General features: G+C 38.1%; 1 protein-coding gene across 3 annotated transcripts in view; it reads right to left on the bottom strand.

The window, feature by feature from the left end:
- Window positions 1-23615, bottom strand: part of MUSK (muscle, skeletal, receptor tyrosine kinase) — a 100301-nt gene that overhangs the window by 10029 nt on the left and 66657 nt on the right. For 2 of the 3 annotated variants that reach the window (XM_010843562.1, XM_010843563.1), the window contains 4 exons: window positions 18817-18823; window positions 6602-6777; window positions 1233-1434; window positions 548-739 (listed from right to left, as the gene is read on the bottom strand). In XM_010843562.1, the coding sequence (XP_010841864.1) occupies window positions 548-739; window positions 1233-1434; window positions 6602-6777; window positions 18817-18823 (577 nt within the window). Of the gene's footprint in view, window positions 1-547; window positions 740-1232; window positions 1435-5902; window positions 5927-6601; window positions 6778-11869; window positions 12134-18816; window positions 18824-23615 lie in introns of all 3 variants that reach the window. The other variant, XM_010843561.1, reaches the window with a different exon arrangement.

Genomic DNA, 23615 nt, shown 5'->3' with positions numbered 1-23615 from the left:
ATAAAGACATTAATTGGGCTAGCATTGGCCCTAATACATACTCCCTTCTTGAGCACGTTATCTGCCATTTCTACATTATTTTTTTCCTTTTCTGTCTTGCCATTCTGTGAACATCTATTTAATATCTACACATATCAGGCTCTGAGTTCTTAAACTGAAACATTAGTTCAAAGAAAATTTTAAGTGAAGACTATAGCAATTGAAAATGGAAGAGATTTTAGAAATAAATAAAAGCAATGCAAGAAATTGATTTAAAATGTCTGACAAAATTCTCTTCTGAAAAATATTCAATTTTGCAAATTGCTTATCATGAGAACACTTTATAAAGATTGTCTCCATAAATACAACCCTATTTTCCAGCAAAGAGGGAAAATTATCAAGACTCAAACTACAGTACCCAAAACAATAAGGTGAGTTATGTGAAGATTTAGCTAATTTGATAATAAATATTATACATAATAACACAGATATCAAGTTTACGGCCTGGTAGCTGTTCAGACACAAGGTGTTTTTGTGGGTAGATTTTTTTTGAAGTGGGCAACTTTACCTTGCTTGAAAGACCCTTCCAAATGCTCCCTCTCCAATATCTCTCACATATTCAATGTTATTCCTGGGATACTCCAGACTGAGCAACTTGGGATTCAAAAGGAGTGGCATCCTCTGGTACATGGGGTTGGGGTGAAGTCTGTCTAGCAAGAGCTCAGAAGGAAGAGTGGTGAGGGTTACTGCTGCCGATTCTCTGCAGGTAAGACAGGTAAGATCAATAATGAGCTGAGGGCCAGGTGAGAGCTTTGTACTCAGATTCAACAGAGACATAGGAGTTTAAGAGGAAACAAAACAAATTATGCCAAGTTTATTAAAGATCCTTCTGTTTTAGAGCAACAAAGGATTTTAGATTGGAGTCTACAGACACTTTTTTTCTTTTTCTTCAGAAATTTTGTCACCATCCAATCTGGTAGTGGCAGTGGGGCTGAGGGAGCTAATGGGGAGCAGGAACAACCATATTCTTCCAAATTGTGGTTTTGATTCTATCTTCTGCAAGAAACTAACCTTAGGACAAGGGATCCTATGCAAAAAGTCATTGACATTTTTAAAGATCTTGATGGGGGTGCTTAACTTTAAAACAAGGCAATGGGTGTCATAAAGAGACTATATATATGCTTTCTCCCATCTCCAGTGAAATAAATAAAAATTTTAAAGTGTTAAGTGATGAACTTAAACTAGAATCTCACCTTTTCTTATTTTTCCATTGTTTTCGTCTTCGGCAGCAATAAAGAGTAGTTATGGTAAGAAGCACAAATACGGCAAAGCTGGACATGATGGAGATGATTACGGTCATAGAGTACGCAGGTGAGACAGAGAAGGAGGGCGAGGAGGAGGAAGGCGCATTTGGAATGTCCACACTTGGCTTTGAGGACGTCATTGGCGGGAATGCTGTAAGTCAACAACAGTGTTTTCATTCATCCTTAAATGTTTAAGAAGCAACTTTTGTATTTAAGCAATCAGTAAACTAAACTTAAGACCATTTGTTTATGTATCAGGTTCTCCCTGGGTTTATATCTATAAAGTGCAATTGTAAGAATCCAGTGAGGTCCAGTTGTAAGTAAATCCAGCTTATGTGTGTTAGCCACTCAGTCGTGGCCAACTCTTTGTGACCCTACAGACTGTAGCCCACCTGACTCCTCTGTCCTTGGGATTCTCCAGGCGAGAATACTGGAGTGGGTTGCCATTACCTTCTCCAAGGGATCTCCCCAGCCTAGGGATCGAACCCGGATCTCCTGCATTGCAGGCAGAGTTTTTACTGTCTGAGTTATCCAGCTTATAGACTCATAGAATTTTAAAGATAAGACACAGAGAAAGAACACGTTTTTTCCAAGACAAATGCAGATCCTGAGCTAGTGTTCTTTACAGGCATCATATTGTTTATGACCTGACAACAATCATGGAAATTGTTATTAAACAAAATATTTTTATGAAATTAAAGTCAGGATTGTCTGAAGCTGAGCTTTTATATATATGTATTATTGCTTTACAAAAACGAATGGAAGAATGTGGAAAATGGAAATAGTAGGACACAATGAGAAAGCTGATTCATCTAACAAACTCATTTCAAACTCCTTTTAAAAAGCTCAGTGCAATATACAAATAAGGTAAAATCTGCATTACTGCTGGAAACCAAAAATATGTCTGTTAGTCACTCAGTCGTGTCCAACTCTTTGCGACCCCATGGACTGTACCCCACACCCCCAGGCTCCTCTGTCCATGGAATTCTCCAGGCAAGAATACTGGAGTGGGTCGCCATTCCTCTTCTCCAGTGAATCTTCCCACCTAGGGATTGAACCTGGGTCTCCTCAGAACTGCAGGCAAATTCTTTACCATCTGAGCCACTGGGAAAAGCCCTGATCTCATACTAAATCTCACTAAATCTCTTTTCCATCTGAGCCACCAGGGAAACCAAAAGATGTCATACTAAATCTCTCTGTTCATGGGGTGCAAAGTCCATTGTATATCTATTAAAATCACACTGTCAATTATATTTTAAATCCGTTTATTTGAGTAAAGACAACACGGATAGAAAATATTTTAATAATCAACAAGAATGTCTTAATACTAAAGAATGAACTTTGTACCCTAAAAAGAGAGATAAACTTTATTTTTAAATATTTGTGGGATACCAATAGACATTATCTTTTTTGTCAGGTCATAATTACTAAGATTATGTATCCAAGTAAATTTCAAAAGAAGAAATTATGCAGATCTATTCTTTGATCAAAATGCAATTAATAGTAGATTAAATAAAATCCAATAGGACATTAAAAAAAAGAAAGAAATTGATAACCTTTCAATCAAAGAGTAGAAATTAGCCATAGTTACAGATTACAAAATAACTTCCTAACAGTGTTTATGAGATTTGGCCAGAGATGTGCTCAGTGATAAACTCATAGCATTATCTCCTTCCATTAAATTAAAAGAATGAAAGTGAATGAGCTGAACATCTAATTCAAGACATTGGAAAACAAACAAAATCGACAGAAAACAAAGAAGAACAGGTGATAAAGTAACAGCCGTGTACAAGCAGAAATTAATAAGTTAGAATACACATAACAGAAATGATAGACTTAAAAATAGGTCAATAGTCTTATAAATATTTATCAAGTAGTCTAATCAGTGGCATTTTAATTTTAAAAGAAAAAGAAAGGCACAAACATACAAAATTAGGAATGATAAAGTCATTTTAACAATAGATTCAAAGGTCAATAAATATGAAGTAATATATAACTGTGGAGTTACATTTTAAAAATCTTGAGGGAAATGATAGAAACATACTAATTACCAAATTGAAGAATTAAAAATCTGAAAATAGTCATAATCAGGAAATTTAAGTTAGTATAGTATTATGATTACATTCTTTCAGTCTTAGAAGAGATACAGTTTTATAATATGTTCCAGTAAGAGAAAAATCTTTCAGGTTGTTTCAGGAAGTTGTAATACTAATATCACAACCTGACAATGTTAGCACAGAAGAAAAGTGCAGACATAGATTATAGAACATAAATTTAAAAGATCCTAAATGAAATATTAACAATTAACTGCAAATAGTAAAAACACACACACACAATGATTTCATAGAGGAGCTATATTAATATAACACATCACAAAGTCAAAGGAAAACTTTCATTGCTGTCAGTGCTTGAAGCCATTTGAAACAGGATACTTGTAAAAGCAGAGATTATAAGGGATGCCCATGTATGACTTTTTAGTCTGGTTGTGGACACAGTGATTTTTCCCTGAGCACCAACAGCTAAGTAAGTGGGTTTTAAAGCTTATGGAGACGGAGTTTGGTCACCCCTGTGGCTCCAGCAGGTACCTGGAACTAGAAGAAACTCAGCACAGCAATAAATGCAATAAATAAAATATGTGTGCAGGACACTGACAGCATTTCTCGTCAAGCGTCACAGCAGTGATGGGCATTACAGACTTGCCAGGTTCCTCTGTGATGGTTTGAAAGCTGCTCGGACTTTCTTTGGACTGAGACATTCAAAGATTTAAAAAATCAATCCAAGATGAGTGGGAGTGAAGTGTGAGTGAAAGTCGCTCAGTCATGTCCAACTTTTTGCAACCCCATGGATTATACAGTCCATGGAATTCTCCAGGCCAAAATACTGGAGTGGGTAGCCTCCAGGGGATCTTCCCAACCCAGGGATCAAACCCAGGTCTCCCACATTGCAGGCAGATTCTTTACCAGCTGAGCCACCAGATGAGTGGGAAGGGGGATTTAAATCGGAGAGCTAACCTTCCTGCTAATAAAAAAGCAGGACCAATCATTAAAAGAGAGAGGGGACTATTATTGTATCTGCATTTCACCAGAGCCATTCATACCATATTTAACATGTGAAGGAATGTAATGAAATTTATGGAATTGGCAATGTAACCGTATTAGTATATATAAGGGTAATTTTTAATCGATACTATCAGAAAATGGAATTAATTGCATAGTAAGAGAATAAGCCACGATGATTTAGTAAGATTTTTTTCAAGATGAAAAATTGGCACAGGTTCAACAAGAATTTTATGCATTTAATTGTTTATGGGTTTAATTGTTTCTTCTTTCAGGAGAGTTTTACTTTCTCAGTTCTTGTTTTTTGTTTCTGATCGACTTGCCCTCATCTTCCCTAGAGCAATATCAATTATCTCTTTGGGTCCACGTTATCAATATCAGTCTCCAGTTTCTTTCCTTTTAATCTTTTTCTTCTCTCATCAGTTTTATCTCTTTATCCTTTGCCTTTGAACATCAGAGGAGTCTTATTCACTCATTCATCCACATATTAATGGACTTATTAAATGAATATTGATTATTAAGTGTCAAGGACACTGTGGTGGACATGACAACTCTCTATGTTAAAGTACTTAGCCGGGAAGCAATTAGAAAACAAATAATTACAATAAAATATGAAGAGTGTTACAAGAGTGGTGAGAACAAGGATGCTTGTGAGAATCCAGGGGTAGCCCGAGTCCAGGTTTCGGCATTCTGGCTAGGTTTTCTAGAGTAACTTTTAAGTTAAATATTAAGAGTGAGTAGGTGTAACTGGTCGAAGGTATATGTGTGGGTGTGGCCATGGGGAAGCGGGTAGGGGGAGTCAGGAGAGACAGTATTTCACAAAAAAGGAATAACGTGTGCCAGAGCCTGAATCAAGCAGTGCCCCTGCTTTTCTAAAAGGGTACCTACAAGTTTCATTGTTGAGTTGGGGAAGGTCTATAGATAAGACTGCAGAATTCTTTCCTAGAGATTTTGAGATGACCCCTTTAAAACTGTTTGATTTGACCCAGTAAACTATATACCAAAAACCAGCTGTTTTAAAAAAACACCTGTCTTCCAAAAGAAGGACCAGTTGTCACAAAGAAAGAGCATGAATTGGCTCAATGAAGAGAGACTGTACTTTAAGAGAAACTATACTTCTGTCCTAGACATCATGAAATATGGATGTAAATAGACGTGCACGAATCCAGTTACATACACATAGGTTTCAAGGGCACAAAACAATTTTTTCCTCTATAAAGAATTAGGTGATATAAAAATCATGAATGTGAAATCAAAAGATGATAATTTAAATTGGCTTATTTTATGGCCATAGAAGGGACAACACTGCTCAATAACTTTGGGATGGAAATAGGATTTATATCATTCACTAAATATCGTGCTCTCCATGGCCTAATTAGGAGCTGTAAACTGGGATCTCCAATGATCTACCTTCATATTCTACCCTGGATGAGTATAGTGAAAAGCCTTTAAGAGAGAGAGACTGTACTTTGTCCTAGACATCATGAAATATGGGTGTAAATACGCATGCATGAATCCAGTTACATACACATAAGGTTCAAGGGCACAAACAAAAATACTTACTTGTTAGGTTTTCTTTTTTATAATCTGAAGGGGAAAGGATAAAAATTTGTTTTAGGAACATCCAGATAGCTCCTATGTTCTGTGAGAGAGTGCTAAGAAATACAAGTTCCCTTTCAGCTTTTTAATATACAACGGGAAAACATTTTTTGCATTCAAATGTGAAAGGATTGCGTCTTTGGAATGAATCCAGCTGTTAGGGCTAACCACATAGTTCCTTACAAATGAAGTTCATTAAAGCAACATGCAGCCATTCAGCTGTGTTTCGTGAGATCAGCATTTTCAAACATGTGGCTTATTTTTGCATGCTGAAAAATCTGCTTCCTTGGCTAAGAAAGAGGACTTTATTTCTTTATTCCACTTCTCTGACAAAATATGAGATGTTTCTTAGCCATTGCTCTGCATATTCCAAAAAATGTTATAAGCTGTCATCAGATCTGCTTATGAAGTAAGGTAAGATCTTCAACAGCTCTGAAAAGTACTCTTTAATTTCTTTTAGAACAAATGGAATAAATCCTTATGCTGCTAACTGGTGCAATTAGGATAGCAGTAGGATTCTATTATTAGGTATGGAAGGAAGGCAGAACTCAAAAAAAAAAATTAGAAATGCCTAGAAATGATAGGAGATTTAAATTCACACCTCAGTTTCCTCAAAATAGTGCATTTCTCTGAATCTCCAAGGTCTCAAGAGAACTCTGTTACCTAAGTATGGCAGTCTGGTACAGGCCATGGGGTCCCAGTGCATGCTGGGGAGTTTGTTGCAGTCTGGCATGGAGAACAGAAGCATCCCGGATCTGTAGAGTTCCCTGTGGGTCTTTTCTTCCACCACCAGCCATTCTTTTGCACAGAAGAGCTCCTTTACTGCCAAGCAGTATTCTCTAAAGTGATTTAAGGAGAACAAAATTTAATGAATCATAGCACCCTGAAGCCAAATTGGAGCCTAAATCCTGTATTTTCAAAGCATCATTGTAGTATACTGTCTGTTCTTGCAAAAGTATCCATGTATAGATCCTTTTGTAAATAACGTGAGACTTAATGAAATATATAGTATATTATCCTGTGAGATGAAATACTATCTTGTTTTTAAAACATCACTAATGCTACTGGAGGAAAGAACTTTGAGGTTCAAAAGGTAAAAAGATTAGAAATCCCCGGTATGTTTTCTCTCAACTTCATATTAAAATCACTACAAAGGTTCAGAAACAAGTTATACAGAACTTTAAAAGCACACACACTAAAGTCAGGGATCATTGTCAAGCAGTCTCCAGCCTGAGAGGTTTTTCTATAATCTCAGGGCTGATGGGCAGGGCTTGAGGAACACAGTCAGTGTCTCTGTGTGCTTTGTTCTTTGAAACAGAGTAACATCACCTTCCTGGATGGTTATAGAAGAGCTTGGGGGTCCATACCCTGCCCTGCCCTTGGAGAAGCTGAGTCCTGTGCCATAGCTGTGTGTGCTTTGATCTGAGAGAGCTAGAGTAACGTCCATGTGAAAATGAAGCTATAACTGTCATCTCTGTGTTGTACTGTGAGTGGAGACTCTGCAGAAGGAAATGACTACCCATTCCAGTATTCTCGCCTGGAGAATTCCATGGACGGAGGAGCCTGGTGGGCTCCAGTCCATGGGATCTCAAAGAGTTAGACACGACTAAGAGACTAACACACACACACGAGTGAAGAGGCTGAAGAAAGACGAGGTAGACTAGTTGGATTCTATAGAATTTTGTGGCTTAATATTTGTTCAAGTTTATCTTATAGAAAATAAGATAGACTACACAGGAGAAACCAGGTTAGTTCCAAATTAAGATATTTGGGATGCATAATAAGAGGATATTAAAGATGAATGAAATTAAGGATAATAGCAGTGTTATTCATTCAATATTTGAAGTGTAGAGTAGGAAAGTGTGTGTCCATACATGTGTATGTGTACCTACATATACATATGTGTTTTTTAACACTCAGGCCTACACTCCCACTTTTCCAGGCAACCACTTGCCAATATGGACCAAATGAACATGTGTGAAATGACTGGGCTGTGCATACAGATGTGATGGGATACAATGAGGGTAATGAGTATAACAATGAGATGTAGATTCTTAATATGTCTGCAAGAGTAGGGGAAGCAATGGGGCTTTCAGCCTTCTGAGAAGCTGAAGAACTGTAGAAACCTTGCTTGGCTTGCTTCTAACTATACTTGGTTCCATCCTTGAGTCGCATAAGCACATCTTTTTGTGTTCAGATGTTATAATTAAACTATGCAAAAGCAACATGGGACATATGAGAAAACTAGCCCCACATTATGTGGAGAAAGCAAATACCTGGGCAAGTTGTTTTTTATTATAAGTTAAAAAACACTAGAGAATTAAAAAATGTTTTTTTGTTTTCATTGACATGAAGCCTTTCACTGAAGCATGGCCTTTACAGAAGAGTTTTTCACAAAGGAAAAAATCAAAAGGAAAAGGAAAGTAGACTGAAAACTCGGTTAAGTTAAACATAACAGTGACTGAAGAAAATAAAGGCTACAGAAAAGTGAAAACAACTTCGTTTCACTGAAACGTGAAATCTCCATTGAAAAAGAAATGACTTGGCAAGATATTGAACAAATGATAGAGGAAAACTTTAGAAGTTCTAACTGAATGCAGAAAGAGAGAATGAAAGATAAAAATGGTGGGTAAGGCGATGAGGAGAGCGAGAATCAAGCAAGAAATTCAAAGTACAAATTAACAATGTATCCCAACAAGAAACTAGAGCACATAAAAAAGATAGAAAAATGTTCAGAGATACACTATAAGAAAACATTCTTAATAAAAAGGATATAAATCTGATGAGGAAAATATATTAGCCATTATTTTTGTATTACTGATAGGAAAGAAATCTACTCCCAGGTGAATTTTACAAGTATTTTGAATCTCAAGAATTAAAGAAATAATCTTACTACTATCTGGCAAGAGAGAAATATTCCCACAAAGGAACAAAATTCAGGATTGCCTTATATGGTCTTCATTACAGCACAGCCCCCACAACTGGTCTGTATGCAAGAATTTTAAGGAAAACTGAAGGTAGCACAAGACTTAAGTACCAGTCAAACACACATATATGTAAGGTTATAAAAAATAACTTTTTACATGTAATGTGTAAAACCTCTATTCTAGCTGAACAAGAGGTGAATCAAAGTTGAGAACTTAACAACAACAGGATTTTTCTATGGAACAAATGACTGAGATCAGGGATAAATAACACAGAGAACTCTTCCAGGTACTTGCTGTGGATGTGACTATACAATTATGTAAAAGCTAAGAATATTCTCAGAATGCAAATACGACATAATTGACTAACACTAGCCTGGTTTATAATTCCACAAAATGTTTCAAAAAGCAAGTATGGAGGGTTCAGTACAGTTACCTAACTAATTAGAACTACCTGTAGCGCTCTGTTTTCAAGTTTACTTTTGGCACTTCCTAAATACGACTGAGCGGCTTCACTTTCACTTTTCACTTCCATGCATTGGAGAAGGAAATGGCAACCCACTCCAGTGCTCTCACCTGGAGAATCCCAGGGACTGGGGAGCCTGGTGGGCTGCTGTCTATGGGGTCGCACAGAGTCGGACACGACTGAAGTGACTTAGCAGCAGCAAATATAACTTTTGGCACTTCTGGGGCACTTTTCCCCTTTCCTATGACACTTAATACCTTCTAAGGTAATATATAAATTGCCTATTTATCATGTATCCTTGCTCACTGACTTCTGCTGCTGCAATATACACCCCATGGACAAATGCCCTAGAATAGTGCTTAGAGCCCAGTAGGAGCTCAATAAATGTTTACTGCATAAATGAAATTCCTTATCATCCATTGAAAGAGGCACAAGTTATTGTTTATGATTAGAAAACCAGGATGAATAGTATATGTTTTAAAATCTTACAAATAAGTAGCAGTAAAATATAACGTGGTTGGAGACTTCTGAACCACCTTGAAATATCAAGGCAAATAGAAACTATTATAAAAGATATGATACAAATGCAAGGAGACAAAATGAGAATATCTGAAGAGCAAACTTACTAGTTATTTACAATGAGCCCAATTTTAATCCTAATGTTATTGGTACAAAAAGTGGAAGTTGCCAGGACTGCAGGAAATTTTTCTTAGGAAAAAACAGTTATTGTGGAAGGGTTTACTACGTTGAATCAGACAGGCAAAACTCGTTTAACAGCAGAAAGGATCGAACAACTTAATTACTCATGACACTAATACCTATATAATCTATATGAATTTTGTACCTTAAAAGCAGAGACCAAGTCTCTTGAAATGTCTAATTTTTAAACAATTATTAGTTATATTTGAGAGAAAAAACAATAAAATGTGAAAATTTCTAGACTTATTTTTTTGATCCCAATATTAATAAATTGTTTATAGGATTAAAAAATTGAAACAATTTCCAGATTAAAAATACTTGTTTAAATGGCAACTGGAATTAGGAAAAAACATTTAATGGCTTACAGATTTAAGAGATAATTACGCTATTCTAATAAATTTGACATCTCAATGACAGAGATTTTTTTTTCTGAAAAAGAACAAATTTTTTTTTTCTAAAAAAAATGTAAATTATATTCAACCCTGAGAAAGGACATCTGTGGCCTAAGCATGAAAACTGGTCTAGGGCGTAAATGTTGAAAAGTTACTCAATAAATTTATTTTGCTCTAGCATATGAAAGACACTTCAATTTAATTCTGGTTGTTCCCTAAGAGATATCTAGATGTCATATCTGATGAAAACATACTCTTAACTGAAGAAATAACAAATTATATTAGTCTTAAAATGTCTCCAAACCTTCAAAATCCGCAGTAAGTTGAAGAATGGAGCACTGTGTTTTAATAACCTCTCCATAGTCCTTGTGTGCTAAATAGAGCACTTAAAAACTATTCAGTATTTAAATAGTTCCTGGTTTTATTGAAACAGATGGAAATGGTCTATGTTGATAGTCTTCCTGTTTCCTTGAAAAGTAAAAAGCATCTGTCCAGTTTCTAATATATGCCTTGGATGCAGTTTATCTTTTAATCTTGTCAACTCTGTCTTGCAGATGAGGAAACTGAGTTTAGCCCAGATCATATACATCTAGAAAATAGTACAAACAGGATTTGAACTTTGTTCTAATTAGCTCAAAATTCATGTCGATTCCTATCTTTGCTATATAAAATGTAAATAGAGGCAAAGATAGTTCTATTGAACTTGGATTTATAAATTTCAATGCTTAAAGAGTATGGGGGATTTAAAGAAATATTTATAACTACTTCCACCCCTCCCATGAGACAAGAGTGTCAGTACTTAAATTAGAATATTGGGTGGAATGTATCTTGATATTCTGAAAAGCTCACGAAGATCTCATGTTTATTGGCAAATAATGTTGAAACTCTTTAGAGTCTTTATTTTCTCTATCTTGGTTTACTAATGAAACCCATATTAGTTTGGGATTTTGTTTTTTACTTCTTAGAAAGTAGGGATATCTGTGAATATGAAAATGATGTAAACAATAACAAATATCATAGAATATTATACCTTTATGACATTTTCTAGCTCAATGTTAAAGCATTAGTTGCTCAGTCATGTCCGACTCTTTGTCACCCCATGGACTGTAGCCCGCCAGGCTCCTATATCCATGGAATTCTCCAGGCAAGAATACTGGAGTGGGTTGCCATTCCCTTCTCCAGAGGATCTTCCTGACCCAGGGATCAAACCCAGGTCTCCTGCATTGCAGGTGGATTCTTTACCATCTGAGCCACCAGGGAAGTCCCATGTATAATGTTGTATCAGCCATCAGAGATTTACAGGTAAGAATTTTGTCCAATTAATTACCTTGTAGTCTGGACAAAAGCTAGCTTTTGCCTTTACTCCTGTACATGACAACTTCCTCTTCTGAAAACTTTCCCTGTTTGCAGACAAACAGAATTTCCCCATTTATTTATTTGTTAATTTTACCTGCAAATGGGCATAGGAGTAGGTACCACCCCAGGATTGCATTCTTGGAAGATGTGGTTACACAGCAAAGCTTCAGCAGCTGGCCGGCAGAACGGGCTCACTGCTTTCAGTTCATTCCAGGCAGCATGAACCAGTAGTTCTTGGGCCTCCTCAGGGTCTGCGTAGGAGTTGTTGAAGAAAACAAGAGCGTCTTTTGCCAGGACAGCATTGCACACCTCCCCTCTGTACTGGCCGCAGTAGCCTTTGTTATCTTTCTGTGGCTTGCTGAAAGAAGCAGTGAACAACATTCCGGATCACATGCTGTTTCTGAGCATTCAATCTGCCTTTTTGTTTATTTTCCATTTCCACATCTGCATCACAGAAATAGAAGATTGTCCTGGCAAATTGGTTGAAATGTTCCATCTGAATATTGTCGTTTCCAGCAGCAATTATATTACCTCTAGCTACTCCAGAGGTTATGATGAAGATCCAAATTGATAACCATGTGGAAAGCTTTGGAAACTCTCAAGGCCAGAACGTGTGGGAGTATTTTTTATTATTTCCATCATAAATAAAATTTGACTCCACATTTCTTACAAATAAGCTGACGTAGCAACAAATACATCTACAAAACACATTCATCATGATGATTAATAAGTGGTTGAGTGTAGTAATTGGTCCGATCCAAAAACTTGCAGCTTTATGAACGTGAGAAGTCAAAAGTGAAATTCACTCAGTTGTGTCTGAGTCTTTGTGGCCCCATGGACTGTACCCTGCCACGCTCCTCTGTCCATGGGATTCTCCAGGCAAGAACACTGGAGCAGGTTGCCATTCCCTTCTCCAGGGGATCTTCCCAACCCAGGGGTTGAACCCAGATCTGCATTGCAGGCAGACTCTTTACCAACTGAGCCTCTAGGGAAGCGAAGCGATAGTTGCTTAGTCATATCCGACTCTTTGTGACCCCATGGATTCTAGTCCTCCAGGCTCCTCTGTCCGTTGAATTCTCCCATAGTTTATTTAAATGTTATGATAGGTAAGCATTTTAATTTTGTGGCACACATCTTCAATACTCAGATCCTAGCACCCACACATCTTCCCAACATTCCATTAAAGAATAAGAAGAAAGGCACACAGGGAGGAGAAAGCATTGGACTCTCAGATGAGAGTCTCTAGGACTCTCAGAGGAGCTAAGTAGCATCTTCAATTTTGCTATTTTCTCACCACATGTCTTAGGGAAAGTCATCTGGTTGCTTAAGATGCCATATTCTGTAAAGTGATGTAAATAATTATCCTGAGCCCAGGTTATTGTGTATTCATGGGTAGTAAAAGTACTGACATAAAAATAAGATTAAAAACTTATCTGTTATAATTATTGAAGAGGACAGTAAGGAAAATGAAAATACTGCTGGTGCTCTCTGCACATATCCACTGTTCCTTTAATGCAGGGCTGAGAATTATAGCTCCTCAATGGCACCCCACTCCAGCACTTTTGCCTGGGAAAATCCCATGGACGGAGGAGCCTGGTGGGCTGCAGTCCATGGGATCGCTAGAGTCGGACATGCTGAGTGACTTCACTTTCCCTTTTCACTTTCATGCATTGGAGAAGGAAATGGCAACCCACTCCAGTGTTCTTGCCTGGAGAACCCCAGGGACGGCAGAGCCTGGTGGGCTGCCGTCTATGGGGTCACACACAGTCGGACACGACTGAAGCGACGCAGCAGCAGCATACTCACTTGACAAATATTTATTGAGCACTTGTTATGTGCAGGCACTGTAATGGTCTCAATATATCTTTATGCCTTCCATCAGATATATTGTTAACAGTGATGGCAAATTCAAATTGCTTTCTCATTTAGATTTGTACATCTGTTGGAATTTAGCATTTCATTATCTTTATATAGAGGATTTCAAGAAAAGAAAATTAAACAACTGGAATTTGTTTAATTGAAGTGTTTTAACTGCTAAAAGATCTCATCTGAATTTGAAAAATTGATAGAAATTATCAATGACTTGTATTTGAGGCAAATCTATTAAATGAGATACAACTCATTTAGGTAAAACAATGAACTTCCATGAAATATTATATTTTAAAATAATGTTTTCTAATATAGAACCATTTTCTAATTCATATTAGCATTTTACTAATTAGTTAACATGACTTTTATTGTATTACTTGTAGTTTATTGGGGGTTTTAAAAATGAAGGTTTTGAATAAGGGAACACAAAACTCCCAAGAAAACCTGGGCCCTATAAGGTTGAGAAAACACCAGAAATAGCTTATTACTCAACTTCTGAGGAAACCCAAGGTAGGATGACACTAACAAAGTTCGAGAGAAGCAAGGATACTGTGCTTTAAGAAACTGAGTAATAATACCTAATAACTGGAAGTAACTCAAACTGTTTTACAAAATGGTCATACATATTGATAATCCTTCCTTAAGAGAGGAAGGTGACTATTTTCACTTAGAAAAAAATGTATCATGTAAAAGTTAAATATTTATTTCTCCTGATCTGAGTTGAGAATTAATCATCTATGTTTCATTGTCATATGATAACTATTCAATAACACTCCTTTATTTTTCCACTAATATTTTTAAATAAAAAGTTCATGATTTTGTTCTTTAATTACATAAGCAAAAGCCATTAAAAAAATTGGAAACTAAGAAAAATTACACAAAGGAAAAGTTATAAAAGTAGCCTTAGAGATAAGGGTTGTTAATAATGAATTAACCAATTATTTTCTCTGATTTCTGCTGCTTTTCTTTTTAAAAGCCCTAGAAAAATCTTTAGAACAACCTCAGTGTGAATTAATAGTACTGAGTCCTCATTGATTTTTGAGCACTAGCTACATAATGCAAAAGAAAAAAAAAAGCAGAATAGGCTTTTAATAGAAGGGAGAAGATCTTGGTTTTAATTTTGGTTTGTCTTCATACCAGCTTGACGATAACTAGTCTGTGAAAACCGTTTGCATCCTGGGAAAACCATACAAAGTGTATGGTTCTTGCTAATTTTCTGTGTCTTGCTGATGTTTGGGCAGCATTAAAGACTGCTTTTGTAGATTATCGTCGCTTTATTAGCCCACAAGGCAAGGGATATTTAGCATCAAATATATATATGTGTGTGTGTGTGTATGTATGTATACTATGAGTATATCTCCCTTATTTTGGCAACTTATAAACCTCAAATTTTATGTGATGATCAAATTTCTGAGGCCAGATATGGAAGCCAATTGGGCCATTTTTTTCCCCTCGACCTCCTAACCTTATCACTTAAAAATTCCTTTTAAGGAGCTCGCAGCAAAACCTAGGGAAAAAGATGAATGCAAAAAATTTCCACTGGTGCCTTCTGCCTTTTGCAAGTGATGAGTCCCCTTTCTGTCCAACTGAAGTCATGTTTCTCCACATGTAGCTCTTGAGACTGCAGATGGAGTGACAGCAGAGGCAGCTGGTCCTGTTGCCCATTCAGCAATGGGACAGAGGTTGCAGGGATCTGTTCACAGAGTGCTGGTCATTTCGGAATAATCTGCCAAACTTCCTCCAAAAATTCTAGTTAATATGCCACTTGCAGTCAGTCCCTCTCTTGCCTCCTGACAAACTAAACCTGACTGAGTTCTTTTTCTGTATAGTTTCGTTTTTGGAGTCAACAAGTGATGTTTGATCCCAGCCTTGCTAGTTTCTCTTGTAACAGACAAGTCTCCTTGACCAAATGAAATATTTGAAGGGTTCTTACTGCATTTTCGCTTTTATTTTCTCTCTGCTTTAGCACGTATGACTCCCTTTCAGTAGAATACAGTTGACCCTTGAGCAATACAGGTTTGAATTACTTGGATCCACTTTTACGCAGTTCTTTTCAATAAATACTACAGTCCTATACCATCCCATGCATGGCTAGTTGAATCCAAGGATGCAAAATGTGGATATGGAGGAGCCCCATAGACATAGCGTGGACTGTAAGATACTGATTGGTGCCGCTAACCACTGAATTGTTCAAGGGTCCACTGTTTTAAAATGTGATGCTCCAGATTCTATGAGAGAGACATCTACTCCCTTTGAACACATAATACATTGTCCAGTGGCACATTCAGATGACCAGCCATGCCATGGTTGGTGGGGACAACCCCACTACCTCAGTGGAAATGCCACACCTTCTTTTCCTGCCCTCCCATGTGGGAACTGTACCTCTCCTTCGATGGTGACACACCTTTGTTATACAGCAACTGCCCAGCCTCTCATTGTACTTATACCACGGTCAAGGCTCTACATCACTCTCAGTCTCCAAAGCAAACTGGAATTGTTCTATCCTTTCATGTCTAATGTCTTTGTGTATGATTGTGTGGCTCGGAGATAAAGAATCTGCCTGCAACGCAGGAGCTGCAGGAGACGCAAGTTGGGTCCCTGGGTCAGGAAGATCCCTTGGAAGAGGGCATGACAACCCACTCCAGTATTCTTGCCTGGAGAACACCATGGATAGAGGAGCCTGGCATGCTACAGTCCATAGTGTCGTGAAGAGTTGGACACTTAGCACACACGCATGCACATTCTCTAAGATGGGGGTCAGCAAATAGAACCCACAGGTCAAATTTGGCGCTCTGCCTCTCCTTATATCACCTGTGAGTTAAAAATGGTATGGTCAAAGGAATCAAAAGGAGTGAAAATTATATGAAATTCAAATCTCAGTATCCAGAAGTTAAGTTTTATTGGAACACAGCCCAGTTCATCCATTTCCAGATTGTCTATGGTTGCTTTTGTGCTGCCATAGCACAGCTGAGTAGTTGCAACAGTGACTATATGGCCCACAAATCCCTGTACTTACTGTCTTGTCCTTTACAGAAAACCAAAGGTCTTTGTGTTACCACAAGTGAAAAATGGTATGGGAGTTTCTTTAGTTAGCATTTAGTTGACTGTAATCAGTTAACAATTTTCATTTGCATTTAGTTCTATGCGAATGATTTCTGTCCTTGAGCCCTTAGGGTTTGTGCATGCTTCCATTGTTACGAGGTTCTGTAATTCGTGTAGGGGTATGTGTGTGTGAGTGTGCGCGCGCACACGTGCTTAATCGCTCAGTCATGTCAACTCTTTGCAACCCTTTGATTGTAGCCCCACCTGGGTCTTCTGTCCATGTGGTTTTCTGGGCAAGAGTACTGGAGTGGGTTGCCATTTCCTTCCCCAAAGGATCTTGCAGACCCAGCGTGTGTATGTATATGTCCCCTAGTAAAATGTCAGTTCCTTGAGTGCAGGGAATACATAAAATTTCTTTTGTTCCTCCACTTTCCAGTATAGCGCCAGAATTAGAGTTAGTGTTGTTTTTTAGCAGCGTAATAGTGTGTATTTATCTTTGGCTGCATCGGGTCTTAGTTGTGACATGCGGGATCTTCATGACATCGTGTGCGGTCTTTCATTGCAGTGCATGAAACTCTAGTTGTGTCACATGGGTTCCAGAGCACGTGGGCTCAGTGGTTGCAGCATGTGGGTTTAATGGCTCTGTGGCACGTAGGATCTTAGTTTTCCATCCAGAAATCAAACCTGCGTCCCCTGCATTGCAAGGTGGATTTTTAACCACTGGACCACCAGGGACGTTTCCTAGAGTGAGTAGCTTAAAGATGCATAGAGAAGACGTGTGCTAAAGGGATGAATGAATGAAAGATGACATCTCTTCTATGGGTGACCCGCATTTCAATTTACCTTTTTCCATGTATATGCCACATATCTCTTCAGTAAATATTCAGCTTCTCTGTTGTATCCTTCAGGTCAGTATGCTGTCTCTTAGAACTGTGATAGCCACCTAATTCTCAAATACCTGATAATTTTATTTATCAGGTAAACAAATGCATCAAAGCTATATGAATTGGGAAAAAGATTGGGAACACACTACATTTTCTTAGGCTATGAATTATTATTTATGCTATGAATGATTTCCTTCCATGGAATTACAATCAATGGCTTGAGTTGTAGGTCCTGTTTAGTTGCTGTGTTGAATGGGTTAGCACTATAGTTATGAATCTGTGTTTTTGACTCTGTCTGAGCTCAGATTGAGGTTTTGTAGTTAGCTGTGTGATCTGGACAGCTCTTTGTGCCTCAGGTTCCTCAGATAAAGAAGGAGGGATGATAGTTCTTGTCCCATAAAGTTGCTGAAATAGTAATATGAGAAAAGTGGTGCTTAAAATGTCTGCAGAACTTAACTTATTGTTATTTTAATTAACCATCTTGATGGGGGCTTCCAGGTGGCACAATGGTAAAGAATCCAGCTGCCAATGCAGGAGACTCAAGAGACACAGGTTCTATCCCTGGACTGGGAAGATCCACTGAAGTAGGAGATGGACACTTGCTCCAGTATTCTTTCCTGAAAAATTCCAGGCACAGAGGAGCCTTGTGGGCTACCGTCCACAGAGTAGAGTACAATCCAGAGTAGGACATTGCTGAGCAACTGAGTGCACACAACCATTCTGAATCTTGATTTCGTCATTTGTAAAATTAGGTTAAAATAGTTACCACACATCATAGAATTTTTATGAAAGTCAATTTATGCAAATAAAACATTGTAAATTTCAGAATGTTATAAGGTGTTACTTTCTTATCTGCAGGATAAAGCTATGAGGGAGAGTTCTGGAGTCAATGCTATTTCTCTTTTCCAAGCCTAGCATTTACTTGATGTATGAGTCACTTATAGTCTCCAATTTGAAGTAACTCTCTTAATCTCTTTTCCATACAGTAGGGATAATAGTACCTATTTCATTGGGATGTCTCAAGGATAAATTTTTAAAATGTATGTAAAACTCTTAGCATAGTGCCTGATACATAGTAGGTACTCAATAGATACTAGCTATCTTCATCATCATCTTTTTGTGAAAGTATTTAAAGGATTAGAAATTAGAGAGTTTCTGAAAGATTACAGTGCTCAACAAATAATAGATAATAAATGGCATGTCAAACAAAGCAAAACAAAACCTTGGTGTAATAGCAATACCTTACCTCCATTCTAGTAGCAGGAAAGGGAGTTTCCACAGGAAATCAAAGTAAAGGAGAAAAGAAACAAGGTTAGTGCATTTTCATCTCAAGGCTTCTAAGAGATAATTTTGATACCTCTAAGTTTCTGAAAAGTTCTCTGCATCTTCCAGGAGGCCAGATCCTACATTAACAGGCATATTTGGAGAAGGAAAGTAAGAAAATATTAAATGTCTGTAGGAACTGAATTCTTTTTAAGATGAGTCATCCATGGCATCATTAGCCTAGGCAGGATCATAGTCCGATTTTCCCTCTGTTAGCCACCCAGGGACTTTTCAACCAGAAAGCAAGGAGTGGAGGGCTGAACAGGAAAAGGAAAGAGGGGATGGATGGGGGAGCTGTTATTTTCACAGACCCACTGGCCTCACGTGGTCATACAGGGTCTCACACTCAGAAGGGCTCCATGCTTAGTGTAGTGTTCTGCTGTGATCATCTTGAAACACTTAATAATTTTCTAACAAGGGGCCCCACATTTTCTGGATAGAACAGATGGAAGAAACATAAGGAAATTCTTAAAGAGAAAATGGTATGTAATTCAGAAGGGGTAAAGACAGAATCTAATAGCAGCTGGACAAGGAAACCTGTTGAAACATGAAAAGACCAAGGTTCTGTATATGAAAAAGCCCTCAATTTAAGAAGAGAGGATTCTATACCATGGAGATGAACCAACACCAGAGAGAATCCAGCCATAGAACTTGGGAAGAGATATTAAACTTAGACGGGCTTCTATTTCAATGGCAAGTAAGAGGACAAAAAAAAATCAAAGTTGTTTAAAGGTGCTCAGTCTTTTCAAGAATATTAAGAGAATCAAAGGATGATTCACTAGACTTCGTGTGTTTTATACAGAAATTTCTCCAGTCACATTTTCTTTGGGGGGGGGGGCGTGGAAAGGGAAGGGCTTCGAGAACCTTGCAATTATAAACAAGTGCTTTTATCTCAAAACTAGCTATTTTTAAAATTCTAAAAATTTCCAACAGTCATCAATATTTGTAGTATCTTTTCAATTATCTGGAAAAGCCAATAAAACTTTGGCTCTCTTTTCAAACATACAGCCAATCTAATATGAAAAAGCTGCATGATTATAAAAAGAATGCTTACCTTGTGGTACTAGCTGTGGGACAGCTGGTAGCAATTTAGTGCAGCTACTGGCTTATTCATTTATTCTTTTCTCTTTTATTAAGAACAAAAGCAAACACCTTTAATCAGTTGGAAACCAGATGAAACCACCATGAAATGCTGAGGGATGGGGTCTGTTTTGTTGATAAGAACACTCTCTGCCTATGGTGGGTGAAGCACTGGATGGGAGAGGGAGTTGTGTGCTCCTGCTGCATTACCCCAGGCCTCACAATTGTGGAGAACATTGCAAGGGACCCAATAGTGTGACTATGAGACATGACAGAGAATGTGAAACATGATGGTGTATTCAATTAGCTATGGTTATTATGAAACAGAGTCCAAAGTTTTATTTTCTCTGTAATAATGTGAAACATCAGCTCAAAATATAGAAAATAAAAATATGAAATGACTGGATAAAGATGTCATATATATATATATATACATACATATATATACATATATATAATGGAATAATACTCAGCCATAAAAAAGACTGAAATGCTGCAACATGGATGAACCTAGAGATTATCATACTAACTGAATTAAGTCAGATAAAGACAAATATCATATGGTACTTATATGTGGAATCTAAACTCTGATACAAATGAACTTATTTACAGAACAGAAATAGAATCTTTTGCACATGGTTATCTGGTTTCCCCAATACCATTTATGGAAAAGACTATCTTTTCCCCATTGTATATTCTTGGCTTTTTTGTCATAAATTAATCGACAAATATATGTGTTAACTCACATATATGTGTAAGTTTATTTCTGGGATCTTGATTCATTTCCATTTGTCTATGTTTTTATATCAGTTCTATTAAAAAGCAGAGACATTACTTTGCCAACAAAGGTCTGTCTAGTCAAGGCTATGGCTTTTCCAGTAGTCGTGTATGGATGTGAGAGTTGGACTGTGAAGAAAGCTGAGCACCGAAGAATTGATGATTTTGAACTGTGGTGTTGGAGAAGACTCTTCAGAGTCCCTTGGACTGCAAGGAGATCCAACCAGTCCATCCTAAAGGAAATCAGTCCTGGGTGTTCTTTGGAAGGAATGATGCTAAAGCTGAAACTCCAGTACTTTGGCCACCTCATGCGAAGAGTTGACTCATTGGAAAAGACTCTGATGCTGGGAGGGATTGGGGTCAGGAGGAGAAGGGGACAACAGAGGATGAGATGGCTGGATGGCATCACTGACTTGATAGACGTGAGTCTCAGTGAACTCGGGAGTTGGTGATGGACAGGGAGGCCTGGTGTGCTGCGATTCATGGGGTCGCAAAGAGTCAGACACGACTGAGCGACTGATCTGATCTGATGTATAAGACTGTGTCATCTGCAAACAGGGACAATTTTACTTCTTCCCTTCCAATTTGGATGCCTTTTATTTCTTTTAATTGCCTGATTGCTTGGGCTAGGACTTCCAGTATGATGTTGAATACAAATGGTGAGAATGGGCACTCTTGTCATGTTCCTGATCTTAGAGGAAAAGTGTGTAATGTTTTGCTATTGAGTACGATATTGGCTGTGGTTTTGTTATATATGGCCCTTACTGGGTTGGAGCGCATTCCTTATATCCAATTTGCTGAGAGTTTTTATTTTTAATGTATGTTGAATTTTGTTAAATGCTTTTTCTGCATCTACTGAGAGGATCATATTTTTATCCTTAAAAATATGGATATATGTACATATATTATATATGTACATACATACATATATAATGGAATAATACTCAGCCATAAAGAAGACAAGTGCCTTTTTGCAGCAACATGGATGAACCTAGAGATTATCATACTAACTGAATTAAGTCAGATAAAGACAAATATTAACAGATTTGTGTATGTTGAACCATTCTTGCATCCCAGAGATAAATCCCACTTGATCATGAAGCATGATTCTGTTAATGTGCTGTTGAATTTGGTTTGCTAGGATTTTATTGAGAATTTTTGCAACTATATCCATCAGGGATATTGGTCTTCGGTTTTCTTGTATTGCCCTTATCTGGCGTTGGTATCAGGGTAATAAAGACTGCTGGTAATGCTTCTTTAAATGTTTGATAGAATTAATACCTGAGTCTATTTTGATGGCCTTTGGCTCTTCCAGGACTGTGCTCATTACAGGGATCATGGGCTGTCTTGCTGGTCTCTGTCACAGGGCTGAGGGTTCTGAGGACAAAGCTCAGGCATCTTGCCAATAACATGGCATCCTGGTGAGTATAAATGGCAACTTGAGCCTTTTGAGGTTGTGACTGAAGGGGAAATGAAACTTCCTGGTTCATAGGGAGAGGATCCAAAAGTTTTTCTGGCTCCTTTTGATGACTAGCAGCAAATGTAAATGAGTCAGAAAAAGTATATCAGGTTTCTCCAATAATACATATGAATCTGGGCGTATGCATGGAAGAGTTTTGGGACAATGAAGGATGATCTTTATTTTTGTTGTTGTTGTCTTTCAAACACTAGAAGTATCATTAGACATAATCCTGAGCCCTAGAACAGATTTTTCCATTTCCATTTTTCCTGCTGGGATAAGTAAATAAACAGATGGAGTAAAAGCTTCAAAGTGAAACACAGAGAATGTGACAAAAAGTACCGTTGACTGCAAAACACCAGGGGAGGACGGGGGTGGCTGAAATGGGAGAAAGGAGAGTTTGAGGTAAGGAAGCATTGCCGGACTATAAAGGGGAAGCATCAGGCTCTGGACCTCTGAGGCTAATGGAGAAAAGAAAGAAAGAAAGTGAAGTCACTCAGTTGTGTCCGACTCTTTGCGACCCCATGGACTGTAGCCTACCAGGGTCCTCTGTCCATGGGATTTTCCAGGCAAGAATACTAGGTGGGTTGCCATTTCCTTCTCCAAGGGATCTTCCTAACCCAGGGATTGAACCCAGGTCTCCCTCATTGCAGGCAATGCTTTACCGTCTGAGCCACCAGGGAAGCCCTAATGAGGCTAATGGAGAGAGATGCCAAAAACAGAAATGGAGAAAGCAGATGTCATGACTAAGCTCTGAGAGATCTGGGAAGCATAAGACCATGCTTTGATGTGATTCTGAATTAATGTGGTTCTGTGCATCCCTTTTACACCAGAGTGGCCTCACTTTCCTGGAATATTGGTTCCCTATTTCCTGAAATAGGGAGCACCCTAGAGTTGAGATGTTGTTTCCTCAATAATGACAAGGGGACACTTATGAGGCATCTAGCAACTTTGACTGGAAAGAACAGGTTCAGTTCAGTTCAGTTGCTCAGTCCTGTCCAACTCTTTGCAACCCCATGGATGGACTGTAGCACGCCAGGCCTCGCTGTCCATCACCAACTCCCGGAGTTTACCAAACTCATGTCCATCGAGTTGGTGATGCCATCCAAGCATCTCATCCTCTGTCATCCCCTTATTCTCCTGCCCTCAATCTTTCTCAGCATCAGGGTCCTTTCAAATGAGTCAGCTCTTCACATCAGGTGGCCAAAGTATTGGAGTTTCAGCTTCAACATCAGTCCTTCCAATGAACATTCAAGACTGATCTCCTTTAGGATGGACTAGTTGGATCTCCTTGCAGTCCGAGGGACTCTCAAGAGTCTTCTCCAACACCACAGTTCAAAAGCATCAATTCTTTGGCCATCAGCTTCCTTTGTAGTCCAACTCTCACCTCCATACATGACTACTGG

The sequence above is a fragment of the Bison bison genome, unplaced genomic scaffold (assembly GCF_000754665.1).
Source record: "Bison bison bison isolate TAMUID 2011002044 unplaced genomic scaffold, Bison_UMD1.0 scf7180017864183, whole genome shotgun sequence".
Taxonomy (NCBI): domain Eukaryota; kingdom Metazoa; phylum Chordata; class Mammalia; order Artiodactyla; family Bovidae; genus Bison; species Bison bison.
The sequence above is the reverse complement of the archived record's forward strand: the minus strand, read 5'-3'. Positions and strand labels throughout refer to the sequence as shown.